Raw genomic sequence first — 22,288 nt, 5'->3', positions numbered from 1 at the left:
AGCCGGTCTACACGCAGGCTAATAAAGCGACTAATTGTCTGGTTGTCAGGGCGGATTGATTTGTCTGTTTCAACACTGATAACACAAGCAATCATCTCTGTGTGCGACGCTGCTGCTGCTGAGTGTGTGTGTGTGTGTGTCTGTGTGTCTGTGTGTGTGTGTGTGTGTGTATGTGTGTGTGTGTGTGTGGACAGACTCCTACAACAACTTCCTGATGACTACAAGGACAGATGAAAGTTTCAGGGTTCAGTGTTTTACTGAATGAGAAAACACACAAATGAGCTGAGGGAAGAAAAAGAACAGAAGTGTATATTTATAAATTTAAAGGTGCGACTCTGTTTGTCTTCCTCCTGCAGACGGAGGCATCAGGTGGTGTCTGCTGGGTTCGGGTGGAGCTACAGTTGCTTTTCTCTGGAGCTCAGATTCTGTTCGCTGGTGATGAATCTTTGTGAGTTTGGGTCACAGCTCAAATCCAAGTCGGGTCCAGTTCATCTACAAACCAATCAGAGTCATGTATAGGGAGACTCCGCCCACGTAGGTGATGACGACAGGACGTACCTATGTAAGTACAGAGTAAAAAGAATAAAGTACACAACCAAAATCATACCACACACACAATCAAACACAAACACAAACACACACTGTCTCTGTGCACAAACACTGAACGTTCACACACTGAGGAAGAGTCTGAGTCAGGGTTTTATCCCCAGGTAGGTTTACACATAGATATATATAAAGACTAGATGTCTCGTCTGCGTTGCCGGCCAACGGAGCCGGACGTCACCACATGGCGGCCATCTTGCTAGGGGGCAGCTCGCTCACCCATAACATTGTGTTGGTAGTGGTAAATAACCATAACTTACTCAATTTTCAACCGATTTTGAAACGGTCTGGTTTGTTATAAACGTCAGAGATGTAGTTATGACACTGCATAAATTATTAATTTTTTTTAGAAAATAACATAATTATTCATAAGTATGCAGTGTCACATCTACATCTCTGACGTTTATCACAAACCAAACCGTTTCAAAACCGTTAGAAAATTGAGTAAGTTATGGTTATTTACCAACACAATGTTATGGGTGAGCGAGCTGCCTGTAGCAAGATGGCCGCCATGTGGTGACGTCCGGCTCCGTCAAAGAGACATCTAGTCTTTATAAATGTCTATGGGTTTACACATACAAGGAATTGGCTTTTGTGTGTTTGTGCAAGTGTAAACATTAAAAACAGGAAACAAAATAAATATATAAATATCATAAGTGCTAGAGAAGGACTTGAGATGAGGACAGTGAGTCGGTTGTTACACACTCCCACACGTCACTCACACGCTGATGCTCAGGTTTATTCTATTTATCATTTTCTCTAATTCGATTTATTCAATTCACATGAACGACTGAAAAATTATTTTCCCTTTTGTGATTTATTAAGTTTTCCGAAAATTTACTGCAGACAAGGCCGTCGTTTTTTTGTGTTTTCTTATTTGAAGATGAAGAAGCTGACCTCTTCTTCCTCTTTATCTTATTCATGTTCTTCAGCTTTTTCAGTTTCTTCATGTTCTTCATTTTTATTTTCTTCATCTTCTTCATCTTCTTCATCTTCTTCATCTTCTTCCTCTTTATCTTATTCATGTTCTTCAGCTTCTTCAGCTTCTTCAGCTTCATCATTTTTATTTTCTTCATTTTCTTCATTTTCTTCATCTTCTTCATCTTCTTCATCTTCTTCATCTTCTTCATCTTCTTCATCTTCTTCATCTTCTTCATCTTCTTCATCTTCTTCAGCTTCCTCATGTTCTTCATTTTTATTTTCTTCATTTTCTTCATTTTCTTTATCTTCTTCATCTTCTTCATCTTCTTCATTTTTATTTTCTTCATTTTCTTCATCTTCTTCATCTTCTTCATCTTCTTCATCTTCTTCATCTTCTTCATCTTCTTCATCTTCTTCATCTTCTTCATCTTCTTCATGTTCTTCATTTTTATTTTCTTCATTTTCTTCCTTTTCCTCAGCTTCTTCATGTTCTTCATTTTTATTTTCTTCATTTTTATTTTCTTCATCTTCTTCATCTTCTTCATCTTCTTCATCTTCTTCATCTTCTTCATCTTCTTCATCTTCTTCATCTTCTTCATCTTCTTCATCTTCTTCATCTTCTTCATCTTCTTCATCTTCTTCAGCTTCTTCATGTTCTTCATTTTTATTTTCTTCATCTTCTTCATCTTCTTCATCTTCTTCAGCTTCTTCATGTTCTTCATTTTTATTTTCTTCATTTTCTTCATCTTCTTCATCTTCTTCATCTTCTTCATCTTCTTCATCTTCTTCATCTTCTTCATCTACTTCATTTTCTTCATCTTCTTCAGGTTCTTCAGCTTCCTCAGCTTCTTCATGTTCTTCATTTTTATTTTCTTCATCTTCTTCATCTTCTTCCGCTTCTTCGTATTCTTCATTTTTATTTTCCTCATCTTCCTCAGCTGCAGAGGAGTCTTCCTCTCTTCTGCTTCTCCACAGTTTCCTGGAAGTTGTCGAGTTTCCACGCATCCTTGAAAGTTGATTGAGCCTCGTCTTCCTCAGACCTCGGAGGAAGATTCACATCAGGCCGACAGACTCCAGATCTGTTCTCCTCCTCAGCTTTTAAGTAACATCTTGAAAAGCGTTTCACACTAACTAGGCTCTGGCAGTTTTTCACATATTTTAAAGTCGTTGCTAGGAAACAGATTCATCCTCTCTTCATATTTTATACAAATTATACTCACACAAACACAGACAGAACAATGATGCAGTTGGATGAAGCTCCTTCCTGCAGGGACTGGATTTAAAGAGCAAAGAAAACCTGGTGGTGCAGCAGCTTCACATCCTGTGACTCCACCTGCTTCTCTGTGCTGAGAGCTTCATCAGCTGCTTATTACCTCAATCATATGTAAGATAAAGGAGGAATGATATAAGAAATACATTTAACTGAAATGTGTCATTTCAGTATGTAACCTTTACTAATGGACCGCAGTTTAACTCGGCAGCACAAAGTTAAATATACAAAATTACATCTCGTACATTTACTATTCGATTAAAACACAAACTCTCTGATCGCAGATTTTTTCTGTAAAACCATAAACTGCTCGTATGTCTTCTCCTCTTCTTTCTCCTCCTTCCTTCCCTGACTCCTCTTCTTTCTCCTCCTTCCTTCACTGACTCCTCTTCTTTCTCCTCCTTCCTTCACTGGCTCCTCTTCTTTCTCCTCCTTCCTTCCCTGACTCCTCTTCTTTCTCCTCCTTCCTTCCCTGACTCCTCTTCTTTCTCCTCCTTCCTTCCCTGACTCCTCTTCTTTCTCCTCCTTCCTTCCTTGGCTCCTCTTCTTCTCCTCCTTCTGACTCCTCCTTCCTTCCCTGACTTCTCTTCTTTCTCCTCCTTCTGACTCCTCTTCTTTCTCCTCCTTCTGACTTCTCCTCTTCTTTCTCCTCCTTCTGACTTCTCTTCTTTCTCCTCCTTCTGACTTCTCCTCTTCTTTCTCCTCCTTCTGACTTCTCTTCTTTCTCCTCCTTCTGGCTCCTCTTCTTTCTCCTCCTTCTGACTTCTCCTCTTCTTTCTCCTCCTTCCTTCACTGGCTCCTCTTCTTTCTCCTCCTTCTGACTTCTCTTCTTTCTCCTCCTTCTGACTTCTCCTCTTCTTTCTCCTCCTTCCTTCACTGACTCCTCTTCTTTCTCCTCCTTCTGACTTCTCTTCTTTCTCCTCCTTCTGACTTCTCCTCTTCTTTCTCCTCCTTCTGACTTCTCCTCTTCTTTCTCCTCCTTCTGACTTCTCTTCTTTCTGCTCGTATGTCTTCTCCTCTTCTTTCTCCTCCTTCCTTCCCTGACTCCTCTTCTTTCTCCTCCTTCCTTCACTGACTCCTCTTCTTTCTCCTCCTTCCTTCACTGGCTCCTCTTCTTTCTCCTCCTTCCTTCCCTGACTCCTCTTCTTTCTCCTCCTTCCTTCCCTGACTCCTCTTCTTTCTCCTCCTTCCTTCCCTGACTCCTCTTCTTTCTCCTCCTTCCTTCCCTGACTCCTCTTCTTTCTCCTCCTTCCTTCCTTGGCTCCTCTTCTTCTCCTCCTTCTGACTCCTCCTTCCTTCCCTGACTTCTCTTCTTTCTCCTCCTTCTGACTCCTCTTCTTTCTCCTCCTTCTGACTTCTCCTCTTCTTTCTCCTCCTTCTGACTTCTCTTCTTTCTCCTCCTTCTGACTTCTCCTCTTCTTTCTCCTCCTTCTGACTTCTCTTCTTTCTCCTCCTTCTGGCTCCTCTTCTTTCTCCTCCTTCTGACTTCTCCTCTTCTTTCTCCTCCTTCCTTCACTGGCTCCTCTTCTTTCTCCTCCTTCTGACTTCTCTTCTTTCTCCTCCTTCTGACTTCTCCTCTTCTTTCTCCTCCTTCCTTCACTGACTCCTCTTCTTTCTCCTCCTTCTGACTTCTCTTCTTTCTCCTCCTTCTGACTTCTCCTCTTCTTTCTCCTCCTTCTGACTTCTCCTCTTCTTTCTCCTCCTTCTGACTTCTCTTCTTTCTCCTCCTTCTGGCTCCTCTTCTTTCTCCTCCTTCTGACTTCTCCTCTTCTTTCTCCTCCTTCCTTCCCTGACTCCTCTTCTTTCTCCTCCTTCCTTCACTGACTCCTCTTCTTTCTCCTCCTTCCTTCACTGGCTCCTCTTCTTTCTCCTCCTTCCTTCCCTGACTCCTCTTCTTTCTCCTCCTTCCTTCCCTGACTCCTCTTCTTTCTCCTCCTTCCTTCCTTGGCTCCTCTTCTTCTCCTCCTTCTGACTCCTCCTTCCTTCCCTGACTTCTCTTCTTTCTCCTCCTTCTGACTCCTCTTCTTTCTCCTCCTTCTGACTTCTCCTCTTCTTTCTCCTCCTTCTGACTTCTCTTCTTTCTCCTCCTTCTGACTTCTCCTCTTCTTTCTCCTCCTTCTGACTTCTCTTCTTTCTCCTCCTTCTGGCTCCTCTTCTTTCTCCTCCTTCTGACTTCTCCTCTTCTTTCTCCTCCTTCCTTCACTGGCTCCTCTTCTTTCTCCTCCTTCTGACTTCTCTTCTTTCTCCTCCTTCTGACTTCTCCTCTTCTTTCTCCTCCTTCCTTCACTGACTCCTCTTCTTTCTCCTCCTTCTGACTTCTCCTCTTTCTCCTCCTTCTGACTTCTCCTCTTCTTTCTCCTCCTTCTGACTTCTCCTCTTCTTTCTCCTCCTTCTGACTTCTCTTCTTTCTCCTCCTTCTGGCTCCTCTTCTTTCTCCTCCTTCTGACTTCTCCTCTTCTTTCTCCTCCTTCCTTCACTGACTCCTCTTCTTTCTCCTCCTTCCTTCACTGGCTCCTCTTCTTCCTCCTCCTTCGCTCACTGACTCCTCTTCTTTCTCCTCCTTCCTTCCCTGGCTCCTCTTCTTTCTCCTCCTTCCTTCACTGACTCCTCTTCTTTCTCCTCCTTCTGACTTCTCCTCTTCTTTCTCCTCCTTCCTTCACTGGCTCCTCTTCTTTCTCCTCCTTCTGACTTCACTTCTTTCTCCTCCTTCTGACTTCTCCTCTTCTTTCTCCTCCTTCCTTCACTGACTCCTCTTCTTTCTCCTCCTTCTGACTTCTCTTCTTTCTCCTCCTTCTGACTTCTCCTCTTCTTTCTCCTCCTTCTGACTTCTCTTCTTTCTCCTCCTTCTGACTCCTCTTCTTTCTCCTCCTTCTGACTTCTCCTCTTCTTTCTCCTCCTTCCTTCACTGACTCCTCTTCTTTCTCCTCCTTCCTTCACTGGCTCCTCTTCTTTCTCCTCCTTCCTTCCCTGGCTCCTCTTCCTTCTCCTCCTTCCTTCACCTGCTCCTCTTCTTTCTCCTCCTTCCTTCCCTGGCTCCTCTTCTTTCTCCTCCTTCCTTCACTGGCTCATCTTCTTTCTCCTCCTTCCTTCCCTGGCTCCTCTTCCTTCTCCTCCTTCCTTCCCTGACTCCTCTTCTTTCTCCTCCTTCGTTTACTGGCTCCTCTTCTTTCTCCTCCTTCCTTCCCTGGCTCCTCTTCTTTCTCCTCCTTCCTTCACTGGCTCCTCTTCTTTCTCCTCCTTCCTTCCCTGGCTCCTCTTCTTTCTCCTCCTTCTCTCACTGACTCCTCTTCTTTCTCCTCCTTCTCTCACTGACTCCTCTTCTTTCTCCTCCTTCTCTCACTGACTCCTCTTCTTTCTCCTCCTTCTCTCACTGACTCCTCTTCTTTCTCCTCCTTCTCTCACTGACTCCTCTTCTTTCTCCTCCTTCCTTCCCTGACTCCTCTTCTTTCTCCTCCCTCATTCACTGGCTCCTCTTCTTTCTCCTCCTTCTGACTTCTCCTCTTCTTTCTCCTCCTTCTCTCACTGACTCCTCTTCTTTCTCCTCCTTCTCTCACTGACTCCTCTTCTTTCTCCTCCTTCCTTCACTGGCTCCTCTTCTTTCTCCTCCTTCCTTCCCTGGCTCCTCTTCCTTCTCCTCCTTCCTTCACCTGCTCCTCTTCTTTCTCCTCCTTCCTTCCCTGGCTCCTCTTCTTTCTCCTCCTTCCTTCACTGGCTCATCTTCTTTCTCCTCCTTCCTTCCCTGGCTCCTCTTCCTTCTCCTCCTTCCTTCCCTGACTCCTCTTCTTTCTCCTCCTTCGTTTACTGGCTCCTCTTCTTTCTCCTCCTTCCTTCCCTGGCTCCTCTTCTTTCTCCTCCTTCCTTCACTGGCTCCTCTTCTTTCTCCTCCTTCCTTCCCTGGCTCCTCTTCTTTCTCCTCCTTCTCTCACTGACTCCTCTTCTTTCTCCTCCTTCTCTCACTGACTCCTCTTCTTTCTCCTCCTTCTCTCACTGACTCCTCTTCTTTCTCCTCCTTCTCTCACTGACTCCTCTTCTTTCTCCTCCTTCTCTCACTGACTCCTCTTCTTTCTCCTCCTTCCTTCCCTGACTCCTCTTCTTTCTCCTCCCTCATTCACTGGCTCCTCTTCTTTCTCCTCCTTCTGACTTCTCCTCTTCTTTCTCCTCCTTCTCTCACTGACTCCTCTTCTTTCTCCTCCTTCTCTCACTGACTCCTCTTCTTTCTCCTCCTTCTCTCACTGACTCCTGTTCGACCTGTTTCATCATCGCAGAGTTAAAAAAAAGCTGCTGAGTCAAATCCTATTAAAATTCTCCAGGTTCTTTGTTTTCCTCTTTGATTCGAGCTGAGTCTCAGGACGTAGAACTCATTGTTCAGTGGGTCGCCTCCAGTTAACACACACACACACACACACACACACACACACACACACACACACACACACGTCTCGTCCTTTCCTCCGTCCGTTAGAATCCGAGCTTCTCAGCGTCTCAGCGTTTCTTCACAATCATGAAGAGCAATCAACCATCTTGAAATCACGAGTGTTTCCTTCCTCTCACGCTGATTGAAAACATCTGCTGACGACCTGGAGCAACAGATCGGCTCCGAGGAACATGTTGGAATGAGATGTTCCCTGGTTCCCTGGTTCCCTGGTTCCCTGGTTCCCTGGTTCCCTGGTTCCCTGGTTCCCTTCAGTGATGGAGTGTGTTGGTCTGAGTCCAGGAGACCAGTCTGCTCTTCAGGATTCAGCTCCAGCACAAACAGGGATTTGACTTCTGATGCTGCAGCTTCGTTTCTCTCGTACCTGAACCCTGACCTACCAGATGTAGGTGAGGAATCCCTGGTAAATGTGTGTGTGTGTGTGTGTGTGTGTGTGTGTGTGTGTGTGTGTGTGTGTGGGGGGTGGGGTCCCTAATTGGAGTCGGTGGGTTGGTACAGAGATGAAAGAAAAGTGCTGCTTCCAATTTGCTCCTCACGCAGAGATCTCCACAGGACGAACACACCGAGCACGTTCACAGACACTTGAAAGGATCTCACGCTCTGAGAGGAGGTTTCTCGTGGTCGTTCAGTGAGGCGTTTGGAAGCTGGAGGCTGAACGCTCGCCGCCGCCGCGTGTTCACAGGAACGTGATCAAAGCTGCTGGAGTCAGGGCGGCCTCGGAGGGAGAGGGAGTTCGTTCAGAGCTCAGCTGTACATCTGCGTCTGTCACATCTCAGAGAAACCAAGAGGAACCGAGTTGTGAGCGTGAGGCGTTTGTGAGGATCTGACGCTGGTCACAGGAAGTGGTCACAGGAAGTGGTCACAGGAAGTGGTCACAGGAAGTGGTCACAGGAAGTGGTCACCGAGCGGCGAGGCCGTGAGGGACGTGGACCCTTCAGCTTCTGTCTGATGATTTTAGAGAATTAAACGGAATAAACCTTTTTTTGTAGATAAAGTTGTAAATGTGACCTGAAGAAGAACGTCCTCTTCAGCTGGTTAACATGTGGGCGGAGCCGATAAACAGCTGGAACAACACGGAGATGGAAAATAAAAACTATATTTTCCTCTCCTTCAGTTTGAGGACAGACCAGGTGTCTGCTCTGTGTCCTCAGGCGCTATCATCAGATCTCCATCTGAGCGTCCACAGGAAGTGGCTGACATTACAGCAAAGACAAAGACGTGGCGATGTCTGGGATTTAAATGGAGGTCGCCGGCGCCACGCTCGCTCCACCGCCGGGCGGCCATCTTCCTGCCATTTCCTAAAAGGAATGTAATTTGCAGCCGTAATCAAAACAAAAGCCAAAACAAATCTCGGAGGCAATTTCCATCCATTTCCCCGTCAGGTGGACGGAGCGCAGACAGCAGCTGACATTCACACAGCAAACACACAACCACCAGGATTCACACACAAACACACAAACACACACACACACACTGAGGAGCCGTTCAGTCCGTCACGCCCCCCCCGCCGCCTGCGGGTCAAACCGTTTAAATGTTAATCACATCAAACAAGTGGAACTTTTAACATGTCGAGATGGACCCGACGCTCAGGGAATCAACACCGTGAAGCTCTGAGGCTCACGTGGAATCTGCAGCTGAGGATGAGTGATACAGAATATTCAGATTATAAAGGTCGTTACACATTAACACGTGTTTTTATCAACTCACACGTGTTAAGTATTTTTCATGGATATTGAGGGATATTGTTTATTGGTTTTGGACCCAGGCTTCAAAGTTTATTTGTGGATTTATTTGATATATTTGTCTTTAGTTGATGTTATTTTTGTCTTTAACAGGAAGTGATGTCACCGATTTGAAGCTACGATGCCCTGCGTCAAATTAAAGGTTCAGTTTAGACAAAACAGATATTGACCTGAACAAAAGATTAATATAATACAAGTGAATGTAAAAGAGCAATTTAGGAAAACATGTCAAACGTATGTGTGAGAATATATTTGATTTATTAAATGAATGAAGCCGTGTTTCCTGTTTAAATCTCGACTCTAAGAGAAGTTTGTGTTTGACAGAACGTGAGCGGACGAGAGGAGGAGAGGAACACGTCTCGTTAGCGGATGATGAAGAGACAGAGCGGCCGGGTCGAGTGTGAGCGGGGGGGGGGTGGTCGAGTGCGAGCGGCGCCCGAAGGCCTCTAACGAGCCGGGTGCCGGGATCAGGCTAATATCTGATCCGTCCTGGTTAATGTGAACGAATCGACAGAGCAGTCGGTGAACTCGCTGCAGAAACCAACACAACATCCGTCTCTGCTTCCTCCGCGCCGACAAACCGCCGGCAGCAGCGACTCCACCGGGAGCACGGCGCCACTTATCCGCCCGACAAAGACATCTGCTATCACGCCACGCTGTCAGGAGCATTCGCAAGCGTGTGCGTGGAAGACTGTAATCATGAGCGGCTGCAAGGAGGCTGCTGCAGAAAGTACAGTACAGTACACATACACACACACACACACAGAGATACACACACACACACACACACGCACGCACACACACACACACACACAGACACACTTCTTTAGGTGGTGGAGACACACAATCTCTTCAGCTTTCCCTCCGTTTATGAACAAAATCTCTGTTCACGTGTTTGACTAAATATCCAGATGTGTCCAGTAGGTGGCGACACATCGGACAGGAAGCTGTGGTCCAGTGATATCGTACGAAGCCGACGTCGGGGGAGCAGCGACGTTACATGTAGATAGATAGATGCATACTTTATTAATCCCGAGGGAAATTTAGAACATCCAGTAGCTTATACAAACAAAAATCACATACGGAGAATATATTTACAGATACAGGAATGGGATGCAATGATGTGATTGTGTCAGTGTCCAGTAGGGAAGTGTTCTTGTGCTGCTGGAGTGGAGAGTACAATAAAAATATATATATATAAAAAAAACAACAAAAAATATATACATATATAAATATATAAGAATAAGTAGTGGTAAAGTCCGTGCATGGGGTAAAGCCAGTAAAGGGATGGACAGTGGGTTGGTTTATAATAATAAATAGCTGCTAACTTGTAATTGGACCTGGCAGTGGAAACCACACGGAGAGAAACTGGTATATTTGTTGTTGTTGTTGTTTCTGCCTCATGTTTATTAAATCATAAATCAACAGCTGACGTGTGTAAACTGTGACGTCATCATCAAACCAGCTGTTATCTGTTCTTTGTGTTGGAGTAAATCTCAGTTTTATAGAAGAAAAGTGACTTTCACGAAATATCTACATCAGTGTGGACGTCTCTGTTTTAAAACTCATCACTGTTGCTATGGTTACAGTCCACTCTGTAGTTTTGGTGTAGACTTACCGCCACCTACTGGCAAAGCCGTATAGTTTTTTTAGTGTTTCTTGTCGTGTTTGTGTTTTTATTTGGACAGAGATATTTTGAATAAATGAAGTGTGTCTTTTATAAACTGTCCTCCCGTTTTTTAAATTTATTTTCTCGTAGTGACAAACCATGAACTTTATAAACGCTCTCGGAGCTTTGTTGATAGATCGAGCCGGTTCCCGAGGAAAACGCCCGATGAAGCCTCGGTGTCGTCGAGTCTTCGTTGAACTCGTTGCTTCTCCTCAGACCCACAACTACACAAAGTCAGATTTTTGTCCGTTTCATCAGACAAAATTCATAAATTCTTCAAACGCAGCTAGAGTCGTTTCTTCAAACCTTCTGCTCGATTGCTGCAGGAAACGAGTTCCATGGAAGTCGTGGATCGTAAACGCACTGATCCCCGGGTGGCGCCCCGACGCGTGTGTGTGTGTGTCTGTGTCTGTGTGTTTGTGTGTGTGTGTGTGTGTGTGTGTGTGTGTGTGTGTGTGTGGTTGTGTGTGTGTGTGTGTGTGACGGAGTAGTTTCAGGTTGTGTAGCTGTCGGAGGAGTGAGGTACCGAGAGGTGCATCTCAGTGATGAGTTCTCAGGAGGCCGGCCTCTCTCGGGTCGGCGTCCTGCGGTGAAGCCGTTAGAGTCCGACTCCTCCCCCCCCGGCTTCACTCCTCTCCCCTGCCCCCCCCCCCCCCCCCCTCACACGTCTTCTTCTCTTTCACCTTCTGCCGGCGATTATCTTCTGTGCTGACGTTTAGCATCTGAGTGTTTGGAGCAGCGGCGCCGCCATCATCTGTCACGGCCCCCCCGCGCCCCGGTGTTTAGACACAGTGGGCGCCGCTGCTTGGTATTCAGCCGCGGTCGCTTCAGAAGTTCGGTCGCTGGCTGACAGCCGCTGTCGCTTCGGCTCGGTCACACTGCCTGTGTCCGACCGCACACACACACACTGACACGCCGCACACATACTAAATAATGTGTGTGTGTCTGTGTGTCTGTGTGTGTGTGTGTGTGTGTGTGTGTGTGCACGGAAACACATGATGCAAAACACAGAGGGGTTTCCTGATTGGTTCTGAGCGTAGAGATGTCACCAGGCTGCGGGTTTGATGTGTAGAGAGCTTGAAGATAACAGCAGGAGGTAGAGAGGCAGTGTGTGTGTGTGTGTGTGTGTGTGTGTGTGTGTGTGTGTGTGTGTGTGTGTGTGATGAAGGTCTGAGGAAGGTGTGATTTTCCCTCTGTTTAGTATTAAGATGTTTGTACTAAATCGACGTTGAGGTGAATAACTTTATTTCAGTGAAGAGTTTGAACAGTTTAAATACAATATTTGCTATTTTCTTTGTGTCGTCTTTGATAGAAAATTAAATGTTCACAGTCACAGTTAAAACCACAGACTGAAGAAAGATGGACGACAGGACGGCTTTTAATTGTGAAGCCAAATCTCACATAAATAATCTTTTTATGAAGATGAAGAATCACAAGATGATCACGTGAAGACGCAGGCGTTTTATTTAGTGTTAAAGTTACTGAAATATGTCTCAACAATTCACATCCAACAGGTTTCACAGGGAAGCATTGAGGACCTGCAGCTGGAGTCAGTGTGTGTGTGTGTGTGTGTGTGTGTGTGTCAGTGTGTGTGTGTGTGTGTGTGTTCTCTTACATGACGCTCATAGGAACAGGCCATCGTCGTCCTTCCTGCTGATGAAAGGAAATAATTTTAATTACTTTTGTATAATTTGCTTTTTACATTTGAAACAGAAAAGCAGCGGCTTCATGTTCTGGAGTCTGAAGATTAACTCAAACATATTTATTTGGTTCAGTGGCAGTCGGATGATTTCTTCCTCTTTCTACAGTTTATAGAATCATTTTAACGAGGTTTCCACCTGAAAACATCATCACGACTTTGTGTCTGTCGACCTTGAACGAATCCGTTTCACATTCACTCTGATTCAAAGCACGAGCTTCGGGTTTTAGCGACTGAATGTTGGATGAAAATAAAAGAATCTACAATGTTTCTTTATAAGTATTATTGAAGCTTTATCCATGAAGACGTTTGACTCAGAGTTTGTACGAACTCAAGGACTCGTTCACACCTTTGTGCTCATGCTGTAAAGCAGCAGTACCACCGGAGATCATGGGGGGGCAGTGTAGCCAATAGTTCAAGTCAAACAACCATAAAACACGAAGAAGATATTTCAACAATGGTTGAACGTTTTGAGGAGAAACTTTGTGAGTTGGTGAGAATCCAGACGTCTGAGATTTAACTTCAGCTGAGACAAGAGGAACATCTACACTCTGCGCTGCCCTCTAGTGGATCAGGTGGAGAACGACCACGCCAACGTTAGCGACACATTGAAAACAATTAAACACGGTTACATCGTTTAAAACTCTTTTCTTACGTGACGACAGAAGAAATGAGTCTGAAGACGTTTTCCAGAGAAATGTTATAAAGTTGAAGTGAAAACATGGTATCATGGCCTCATGTGGAGCCCGGTCGAGGTCAGAGGTCAGAGGTCACGGCCCTGGTAGCTGCTGTGATTCTCCTCCGAGCCTCTGGATGTGTTTTAAGTTTTCACAGATAAAAGCCTCAGTGCTTTTATTCCTCTGTCGTCGGCTTCCTCTGTCAACTGTGATTATACAGACGTCACAGCTGGACTGTATCCATAACTACCACCCAGACTGTGAGTGTGTGTGTGTGTGTGTGTGTGTGTGTGTGTGTGTGTGTGTGTGTGTGTGTGTGTGTGTGTGTGTGTGTGTGTGTGTGTGTGTGTGTGTGTGTGTGTCTGTGTTTGTATGGGGGCTGAGATAAAATGTAAAATGAATGTGGACATGAGGAAATGAAGGATGAACGAGCAGAGAGACAGGCAGAGGGAGAGATGGGTGAGGATGAGGGAGTGATGGGGGAGGATGAGGGAGTGATGGGTGAGGATGAGGGAGGATGAGGGAGTGAGGGTGAGGATGAGGGAGTGAGGGATTAGGATGAGGGAGTGAGGGATTAGGATGAGGGAGGATGAGGGAGTGATGGGTGAGGATGAGGGAGTGATGGGTGAGGATGAAGGAGTGATGGGTGAGGGAGTGATGGGTGAAGATGAGGGAGTGAGGGATTAGGATGAGGTAGTGAGGGATTAGGATGAGGGAGGATGAGGGAGTGATGGGTGAGGATGAGGGAGTGAGGGATGAGGTTGAGGGAGGATGAGGGAGTGAGGGTGAGGATGAGGGAGTGATGGGTGAAGATGAGGGAGTGAGGGATGAGGATGAGGGAGTGAGGGATGAGGTTGAGGGAGGATGAGGGAGTGATGGGTGAGGATGATGGAGTGATGGATGAGGATGAGGGAGGATGAGGGAGTGAGGGTGAGGATGAGGGAGTGATGGGTGAGGATGAGGGAGTGAGGGATGAGGATGAGGGAGGATGAGGGAGTGAGGGTGAGGATGGGGGAGTGAGGGTGAGGATGAGGGAGTGATGGGTGAGGATGAGGGAGTGATGGGTGAGGATGAGGGAGTGAGGGTGAGGATGAGGGAGTGAGGGTGAGGATGAGGGAGTGATGGGTGAGGATGAGGGAGGATGAGGGAGTGAGGGTGAGGATGGGGGAGTGAGGGTGAGGATGAGGGAGTGATGGGTGAGGATGAGGGAGGATGAGGGAGTGATGGGTGAGGATGAGGGAGTGAGGGTGAGGATGAGGGAGTGAGGGTGAGGATGAGGGAGTGATGGGTGAGGATGAGGGAGTGAGGGATGAGGATGAGTGAGGATGAGGGAGGATGAGGGAGTGAGGATGAGGATGAGGGAGTGAAGGAGTGAGGGATGAGGGAGTGATGGGTGAGGATGAGGGAGTGAAGGAGTGAGGGATGAGGGAGTGATGGGTGAGGATGAGGGAGGATGGGGGATGAGGATGAGGGAGGACATGGGAGTGTAAATTACTCTGAAAAGGTCTGCGAATAGACAAATTACTTCCTGTAAGCTTTTATTTTGATAAAGTCTTTTATGTTCACTAGGACGACAGCAGAACATAAATAAATCTGCTTCATGAAACATGAGGAACCATCAACTGGTTTGTCACAGGGAGAGATGGGGGGGTGATGGGAGGGATGGGGGAGTGATGGGGCGGGGGCAGAGACAGGTCGATGGACAGAGGTCTCACTTTGAATAAAAGCCGTAGGAACATGGTGGTTAAAAGTAAAAAGAGAGAGAACTTTTTTCCTCTTCTCCTCCTACATCACTTCCCTCTTCATCTCTGGTCAATAAAACAATCACAGCTGGTTTACAGGACAGATGATTTAAAGCATGTGGAGCTGAATCAGCATCGTGTGAATGTTTAATAAAACATCTGTGACTGAGTCAGTTGACTTTCTAGTATAATTTAGCTAATAACTCTTTTAAACATGGTTATAAACCACGATGACATGTTACCTTCTTCAGTGTGTTGATTCTCAAATTCTCACACTCGTTAAACACTATCCCAGATGGTATGGAATGTATGCGTTAACTCTTTCCCCCAGAGAACACTGTACAATGAAGACGTCTTACACTACAAGATACTAAACATGCCCTTATTTAGGATGAAGCCCTGTTGTGTGATGTCATGTTATCTCTAGTTTTGGGGTCCCACCTCCCACCTATACAACCTCCTGGCCTGCAGGGACAAGACAGACTTCACTATTTGGCCTGGGTGACTTCTCCGAGTTCTAGAGCTCGTCTTGACCTGTACTACTTTGTGTAATAAACATTCTTATACTTGTAAGTACTGGGTCCGCGTTCCTTTCCTTCATCATCAAACTTCGACAACCACATCAACCTCTCGGCTGCCCAGAATATACTTCAACTTCATCACGTCCCTGCAGCTCCTGGACAGAGAGACACTCCAGCGTCCAGCGTCTTCACCTCCGTTACCAACAAGCTGCTGCAGAAAGACTCCAGCACCAGAGCTCTGCTGGAGTCTGCAGCTCGTTCAGCCTGAGCATCACCTCCTCAGGAAGCAGCATGTGATCAGACAGAGAGTTATTAAACAGCATCAGGTTGACGTGAGCGAGACACAGAGACTGAAGGTTAAACTGAAGGTCAAACTAATCCAGAACCAGGAAGACGAGGTAGGCGTCGCCCTCGAGAACGAGTGAAAACATGAGAACACACGAAGCAGCAGAACGTTGAGAGAAGCCACTGAACTCAATGATCCTCTTCTTCATTCTGAGATATTTGTGTTCTACCAAATGTGTGTGTGTGTGTGTGTGAGTGTGTGTGTGTGTGTGTGTGTGTGTGTGTGTGTGTGAGTGTGTGTGTGTGTGTGTGTGTGTGTGTGTGTGTGTGGTGTTTCTTCCTCCTGGTGAGTCTGTGATGAGTTCATCAATTCTCATCGACAGCAGTGATCACCAGAGGTTCCAGACAGCCTGAAGCATCGATCACAGCCGGTGACCCCAGGTGAACCACAGTCTGACCCCCCCCCCAACACACACACACACACACACACACACACACACACACACACACACACACACACACACCAGCCTGAGACCATTTAACATTGACATGAGGACGTTAATGATCCTTTTCTCCATCGAGAGGCAGAGAGTGAAGCCTTCACCTCTAACGTCTGGAATCGTTACAGATGTTATTATGTATATCTTGTATATATCTGTTTGGTAATTTACTCTTTATTTAACTTTTTATGTCTTGTATATATATTTGTTTTATATACAGTTATTTTCTTTCTTATGTGAAGTACTTATTGTGTTTTTATGCTTTATGTTAAATGTATGCACCTATTTACCAAAGATAGGCAGGTGTAAACGTACTTGGCAATAAATCCTTTCTGATTCAGATTCTGATTCTGATTCTGATTCTCATGTTCACAGCTGGATTTTGCAGTTTGCTCAGTTTGATTTTTCTGATTGTTCAAACACTCGCAGTGATTCTGTCTCTGGACACATTGACACCAGGAAATCCAACAACTCCACAAATCACACAATCACTTCTCTGAATATGTTTGTATCAGAGTAAAAACCACGTGTTGCACTTGAATGTTTCCTCACAAAGAACAGACCCACAATGCAGTTCTGCACCGTGAGACGTCAACACGGCGAAAAGACGATTTAACAGAATCAAACTTCAAAGCCACGAACCAAAGCAGCAGAAACTGAGGATTTGAATTTGATTTAACGTGATGTGAGATTTAATTTCAGATTTAATTTGAAGCAGATTAGCTTCGGCGTGTGTGACGGGACGTGAGCGGACGTGGAACCTGCGGAGAACCACGTGTAATTACATCGTTATTAAATGAGCTCAGCTGCGTGGAACTGGAAACGACATCTACATTAAAAAGGAGGTCAGCGTTTCCTCTGCAGCGAATCGCCGTCTCTCTCCGGCTCCACCATGTGATCCAGGTCTGCATGACTGAACCGGATGAGACACAGAGGACGTGGAGGACACGCTGCCTCCAGGTCAGTCGGCTGTGAAACCGCTGTAATAAGACGGCGTGGAGTCGGAGCGGCGGAGGAGGAGGAGGAGCCTCGGGCTGATGAAAGGAGAGGCAGCAGTTCATCCTCCAGCTGGAACCGTGGTCACATCGAGCTCCGGTTTAATGAAGCATTGATCGTCTGCTGCTCAGGAATCCCACCTGAACGAGACCTGGGGACAGGATGTGTCTTCACTTCCTGTCCCCAGACTTCACTTCCTGTTGAGGTCCCAGCACTCCAGGTTGAAGAGCACTTTCTTTAATCTTGAATCGTTCTCTACTCTTTGACCGAAGAAAGATCAAATGTTAAAACCTGATAATCAAACACGTCGTTCTCTTCAAAACTCGACATGTCTGACGCTGATGACGCTACAGGACTCGCTACTGCCCCCACCTGTCACGTGGGTATTGCATCCTGTGTGTCCGAGTATTATTGTCCGACACTCATTGATGTCTTTTTAACAGAGCGACTGAAAATGATTGAATATTATCAGAAATATCAGAGCAGAATCTGATCTGATGTGACGTGAACCTTCTCAACGGGACGAGCAGCTCCAGGATCCTCACGCCAGGAATCGACCTCCCGGCGTCCCGGTGGCTCCACGCCCTCGTTCAGCTCCCTCAGATTACCACCCGCTCCGGTTCCTCCAACACGCCGACCTCACCTCCGTCTCCGGCTTTAATTCAATTAGAACAACCAGCTGAAAAAAGGCAATTATAATTAACACTGATTAATGAGGTGAAGTCAGAGGCGACGCGGTGGTAGAGCGGGCGGACGACATGAGCCGGGGACAATTAGTGGAGCCGAGTGAAATGAATCGTCACAGTCAGATTAAAGTTCAGACTCCAGGTGAAACGTCACAGATCAGATCCCTTCATCACCTGAGCACTTTATTAGGAACGCCTGTATCCAGCCAGCATTGAACCCACGGCTCCAATCCACAACCACTACTCACCACAAGATGGCAGCGTTCGTACCGGAGATGTTTTAGCTTCATTCTTTTTAAACACGTCAGCGAGGAAGTACATTTTTATTTACAGTCTGTGGATTAAACATTAAAGCGAACGTGTGATGCGATGTTTAATAATTCAGCCTCGAAGGATCGTATGAAAACTGAAAAGGTTCCTTCAGGTCACATGGAGACGGAGTGATGGAGTGATGGAGTGATGGAGTGATGGAGTGATGTATCTCAGTTTATATTTTTAAACCTTCAGTGTTAATCAAGGTAACGTTTCATTCACTGTTTTCACCGGATCTGACTTCAGTTTCTATTCAGACCAAAGATAAATAAAGATGGAAGCTGCTCAAAAGTGAAGCCAAAGCTTCTAAATCGCCCCCTGGTGGCTGGCTGCAGTAAAGGTCATAAACCCTCCTTCTCCAGGTTAGCAGATGGGACATGGATCAAATTAAAAAAAGGAGAGAGAGAGAGAGAGGCAGAATGGTAAATGGATTTGTATTTATATAGCGCTTTTCTAGTCTGATGATGACCACTCAAAGCGCTTTACAGTACAGTTTCACATTCACCCATTCATACACACATTCACACAGTGCATCTATTCGCAGCACTTAGTTATTCTATGGGGGGCCATTCAGGGTTCAGCATCTTGCCCAAGGACACTTCGGCATGCAGATGGTTCAGACTGGGGATCGAACCGCCGACCTTCCGGTTGGAGGACGACCACTCTACCCCTCAGAAACAGCCGCAGAATAATAATAAATATATGAATGTCATTAAACTAGTGTATACAGTGTAAAGACAGTAGAGATATGAACAGGGAATGTATTGCACATGAACCGTTGATGTTGCTCAGGCAGATGAATCAGGCACAGTTAAGGGTTAAAGTGTTAGAGTTCAGTAGATAAGGGGGGGGCAGAGTTTGTACTGGCAACAAAGCTGCTTGTACATTTGTTTCAGGTTTTACAGGTTTTATCATCCAGCATCTCAAGCTCCTCCCTCTCCTGACACACCAGAGAAACCAGGAAGCATCTGTTCCTCCCTGAAGAGACGCAGGCTGAAAACCAGACGATCACATTCACCTTCCAAACCAAACTAAACCAAACCAGACCAGACGTCCTGAGTGAGTCCAGCTACAGGAGAGAAGAGTCAAACTACAACCTGCCGATGCTCCACACACTGACCGTGAGTTTAACAAACACCTCGACTCAGAGGGGAAGTGAACCTCAGTGAAGTTCATGGAGCTGTGACTGACTGACTGTCTGTTTTCAGCTTCACCTGGAGACTCAATGGCTTCCAGATTAGAAGAGGATCTCTGCTGTCCCGTCTGCCATGATGTCTTCAGAGATCCTGTTGTTCTGTCATGTAGCCACAGCTTCTGTAAAGACTGTGTGGAGAGCTGGTGGAAAGACAAACAAGTAAAAGAGTGTCCACTTTGTAAGAGAAGATCTTTAAAGGATCATCCACCTTGTAACCTGGTGTTGAAGAACCTGTGTGAGACCTTCTTACAGGAGAGAGATCAGAGCTCTTCACCTGCTCTCTGCAGTCTGCACTCAGAGAAACTCAGACTCTTCTGTCTGGACCATCAGCAGCCAGTGTGTGTCATCTGCAGAGATTCAGAGAAACACACTGACCACAGATTCAGACCCATCGATGAAGCTGCACAACAACACAAGAAGCAGCTTCAGGAAACTCTGGAGCCCTTGAAGAAGAAGTTACAGAGTTTTGAACTTGTTAAAGTAGAGTTTGAACAAACAGCAGAACACATTAAGGTCCAGGCCGGACTCACAGAGACGCAGATCAAGGAGCAGTTTAAAAAGCTTCATCAGTTTCTGGAGGAGGAAGAGGAGGCCAGGATGGCTGCACTGAGGGAGGAAGAGGAGCAGAAGAGTCGGATGATGAAGGAGAAGATTGAGGATCTGAGCGAAGACATAACGGCTCTTTCAGACACAATCAGAACCACAGAGGACGAGCTGAGAGCTGAAGACGTCTCGTTCCTGCTCAACTACAAGACTGCAGTGGAACGAGTCCACCAGCGCCCCCTGCTGGATGATCCACAGCTGGCCTCAGGAGCCCTGATAGACCAGGCCAAACATCTGGGCAACCTGAGCTTCAACATCTGGAACAAGATGAAGGACCTGGTCTCCTACAGTCCTTTGGTTCTGGACCCAAATTCTACTCATCCAGTACTTGTCCTGTCTGCAGATCTGACCAGTTTGAGACTAGGAGAGAGACAGAAGCTTCCTGACAATCCAGAGAGGTTTGATGTATACACCTCAGTCCTGGGATCTGAAGGTTTTAACTCAGGGACTCACAGCTGGGACGTCCTGGTTGGAGACAGTACACACTGGGCACTGGGTGTGTCAGCAGAGCCTGTCCAGAGGAAGGGAAACAATCTGTCTGAGTTATGGGGAATATTTTTCTTTGCAGGTAAATACGCAGCACTGTCACCATCAGGATCATCTGTTCTCTCTGTTCAGAAGATCCAGAGGATCAGAGTGAAACTGGACTGGAACAGAGGAGAACTGTCGTTCTGTGATCTTGATACTAACAAACACATTCACACCTTCACACACACTTTCACTGAGAAGATGTTTCCATTGTTTGACACTGGAGATCCCTGGAAGCTGTTACCTGTGAAAGTCTCTGTGACGCTGGATCAGAGCCGTTAGAGATAAAGATTTTATTCATCATGTTTATTTCTTCAAGAGAAATCTGCTGAATTTAAATGTTAAACTCGTTATTCTAAAGCTTTGTTTCTTTCTCCTTTTACTTCTCACTTTTTTTTATTTCTCCTCTCGACTTTTCCACGTGTGTAAAAAGATTTCATTATTTTCTGATCTTTATCTTTGGTTTGTTTTTGACTTTCATGGTAAATGTTTTCTATCATTTAGATTTTGTGTGGATCCATGAAGTCGAGCAAACTGATGAAGATCCACATAAAAACACATTAATCAATAACAGCTGATCATTGTTCACATTCAACAAACTTTATTAAAACTCACACATGAGACATGATTCATGTTCAATCACATAAAGTCTGTTCACATATGAAATAATCCAACATATATGAACATTTGTCTGTTTGATGTGATGAAGCCAAAATGATTCTGTCTGTAAAAGTGTTTATTCAACAGCAGCCGAGTGATGTGATTTTAATTAGGGCCCGAGCACCGAATGGTGAGAGGCCCTATTGAAATTGTAATGATTATTATTATTATTATTATTATTATTTTTCCGGCAAAAGGATGGGCTTTTTGAGGGCTTTAACGTGCTCAAAAAGTTATGAAACTTTGCAGTAAATTAGTTACTGGTGAAAATTTACGTATTCTGGAGTATTTTGAAATGGGCGTGGCAAAATGGCTCAACAGCGCCCCCTGGAACCCAGCCCCTAAGTTTCCACATAACCGATTTTCACCAAAACCGGGCAAAAGATGTTTCGTGACAAATCATGAAAAAAAGTCTCAAGGGGCATTATGAAAAACGCAACAGGAAGCCCGCCATTTTGGATTTAGTGGCCATTTTGACCATTTTGGCCATTTTTGCTTTGACGTACTTGTCCCAGGGCTTTCATCAAATCAAATTTAAATTTAGATGAGTGATATCACAACAAGATGGAGATAAAAAATGATTTAGGGATTGATTTTTCGTCTCACCGTGTGACCGTGGCGTGGCGTCAAAGTTTGATTAAACGCCATCAAAACACGAGCTTCTGTATCTCGCACATACATGATCCAATCAAATCCAAACTAGACACATAAGACAAGGGTCCCGGCCTGATGACATCTGCACTGAAATCATGACTTAATATCACAGCGCCCCCTGGTGGCAACAGGAAATGTCTTTTTTTTTGCATGTCTTACACTTGGATGTATTTCTCCTCATCCACTGACCTCAACCATGTCAAACTCTATCAAATGGGTCTCAAGACATTGAAAATGAAGATATAATATTACTGTGACTTTTCGTCAAACACAGTATTAATGGCGTGGCATCAAAGTTCATCAGCTCGCCGTGAAACACGAAATTGCTGTAACTTCCATGTTCATGGTTCCATCTCACTCAAACTACATGTGTGTGTAAACATCCCCCCCCTGAAGATATTCATATGGTTTGAAGAAATGGGCGTGGCAAAAAAACTGACTAGCGCCCCCTAAAGGGCAGCCCCGGCGCTACGATTGGCCGACTTGTACAAAAAATGATTAGGGCATGTGTCTTTTCATTACAAACAAATAAGTCTCTTGGATCAATATGTTAGATCAAACAGGAAGTCCGCCATTTTGAATTTAGTGGCCAT

The 22,288-nt window shown here is 45.5% G+C and overlaps 1 protein-coding gene across 1 annotated transcript; it reads left to right on the top strand.

Moving 5' to 3' along the window:
- The first annotated feature begins 19,133 nt into the window (after positions 1–19,133).
- LOC133013602 (zinc-binding protein A33-like) lies at positions 19,134–20,663 on the top strand. Its single transcript, XM_061080595.1, has 2 exons — positions 19,134–19,176; positions 19,264–20,663. The coding sequence occupies exon 2, from the start codon at positions 19,281–19,283 to the stop codon at positions 20,661–20,663; it is 1,383 nt and encodes a 460-aa protein (XP_060936578.1). The 5' UTR covers positions 19,134–19,176; positions 19,264–19,280.
- Positions 20,664–22,288: the final 1,625 nt, after the last annotated feature.

Source organism: Limanda limanda, chromosome 1 (genome assembly GCF_963576545.1).
Source record: "Limanda limanda chromosome 1, fLimLim1.1, whole genome shotgun sequence".
NCBI classification, from domain to species: Eukaryota; Metazoa; Chordata; class Actinopteri; order Pleuronectiformes; family Pleuronectidae; genus Limanda; species Limanda limanda.
Note: the sequence above shows the minus strand (reverse complement) of the source record. Positions and strands in the feature narration are given on the sequence as shown.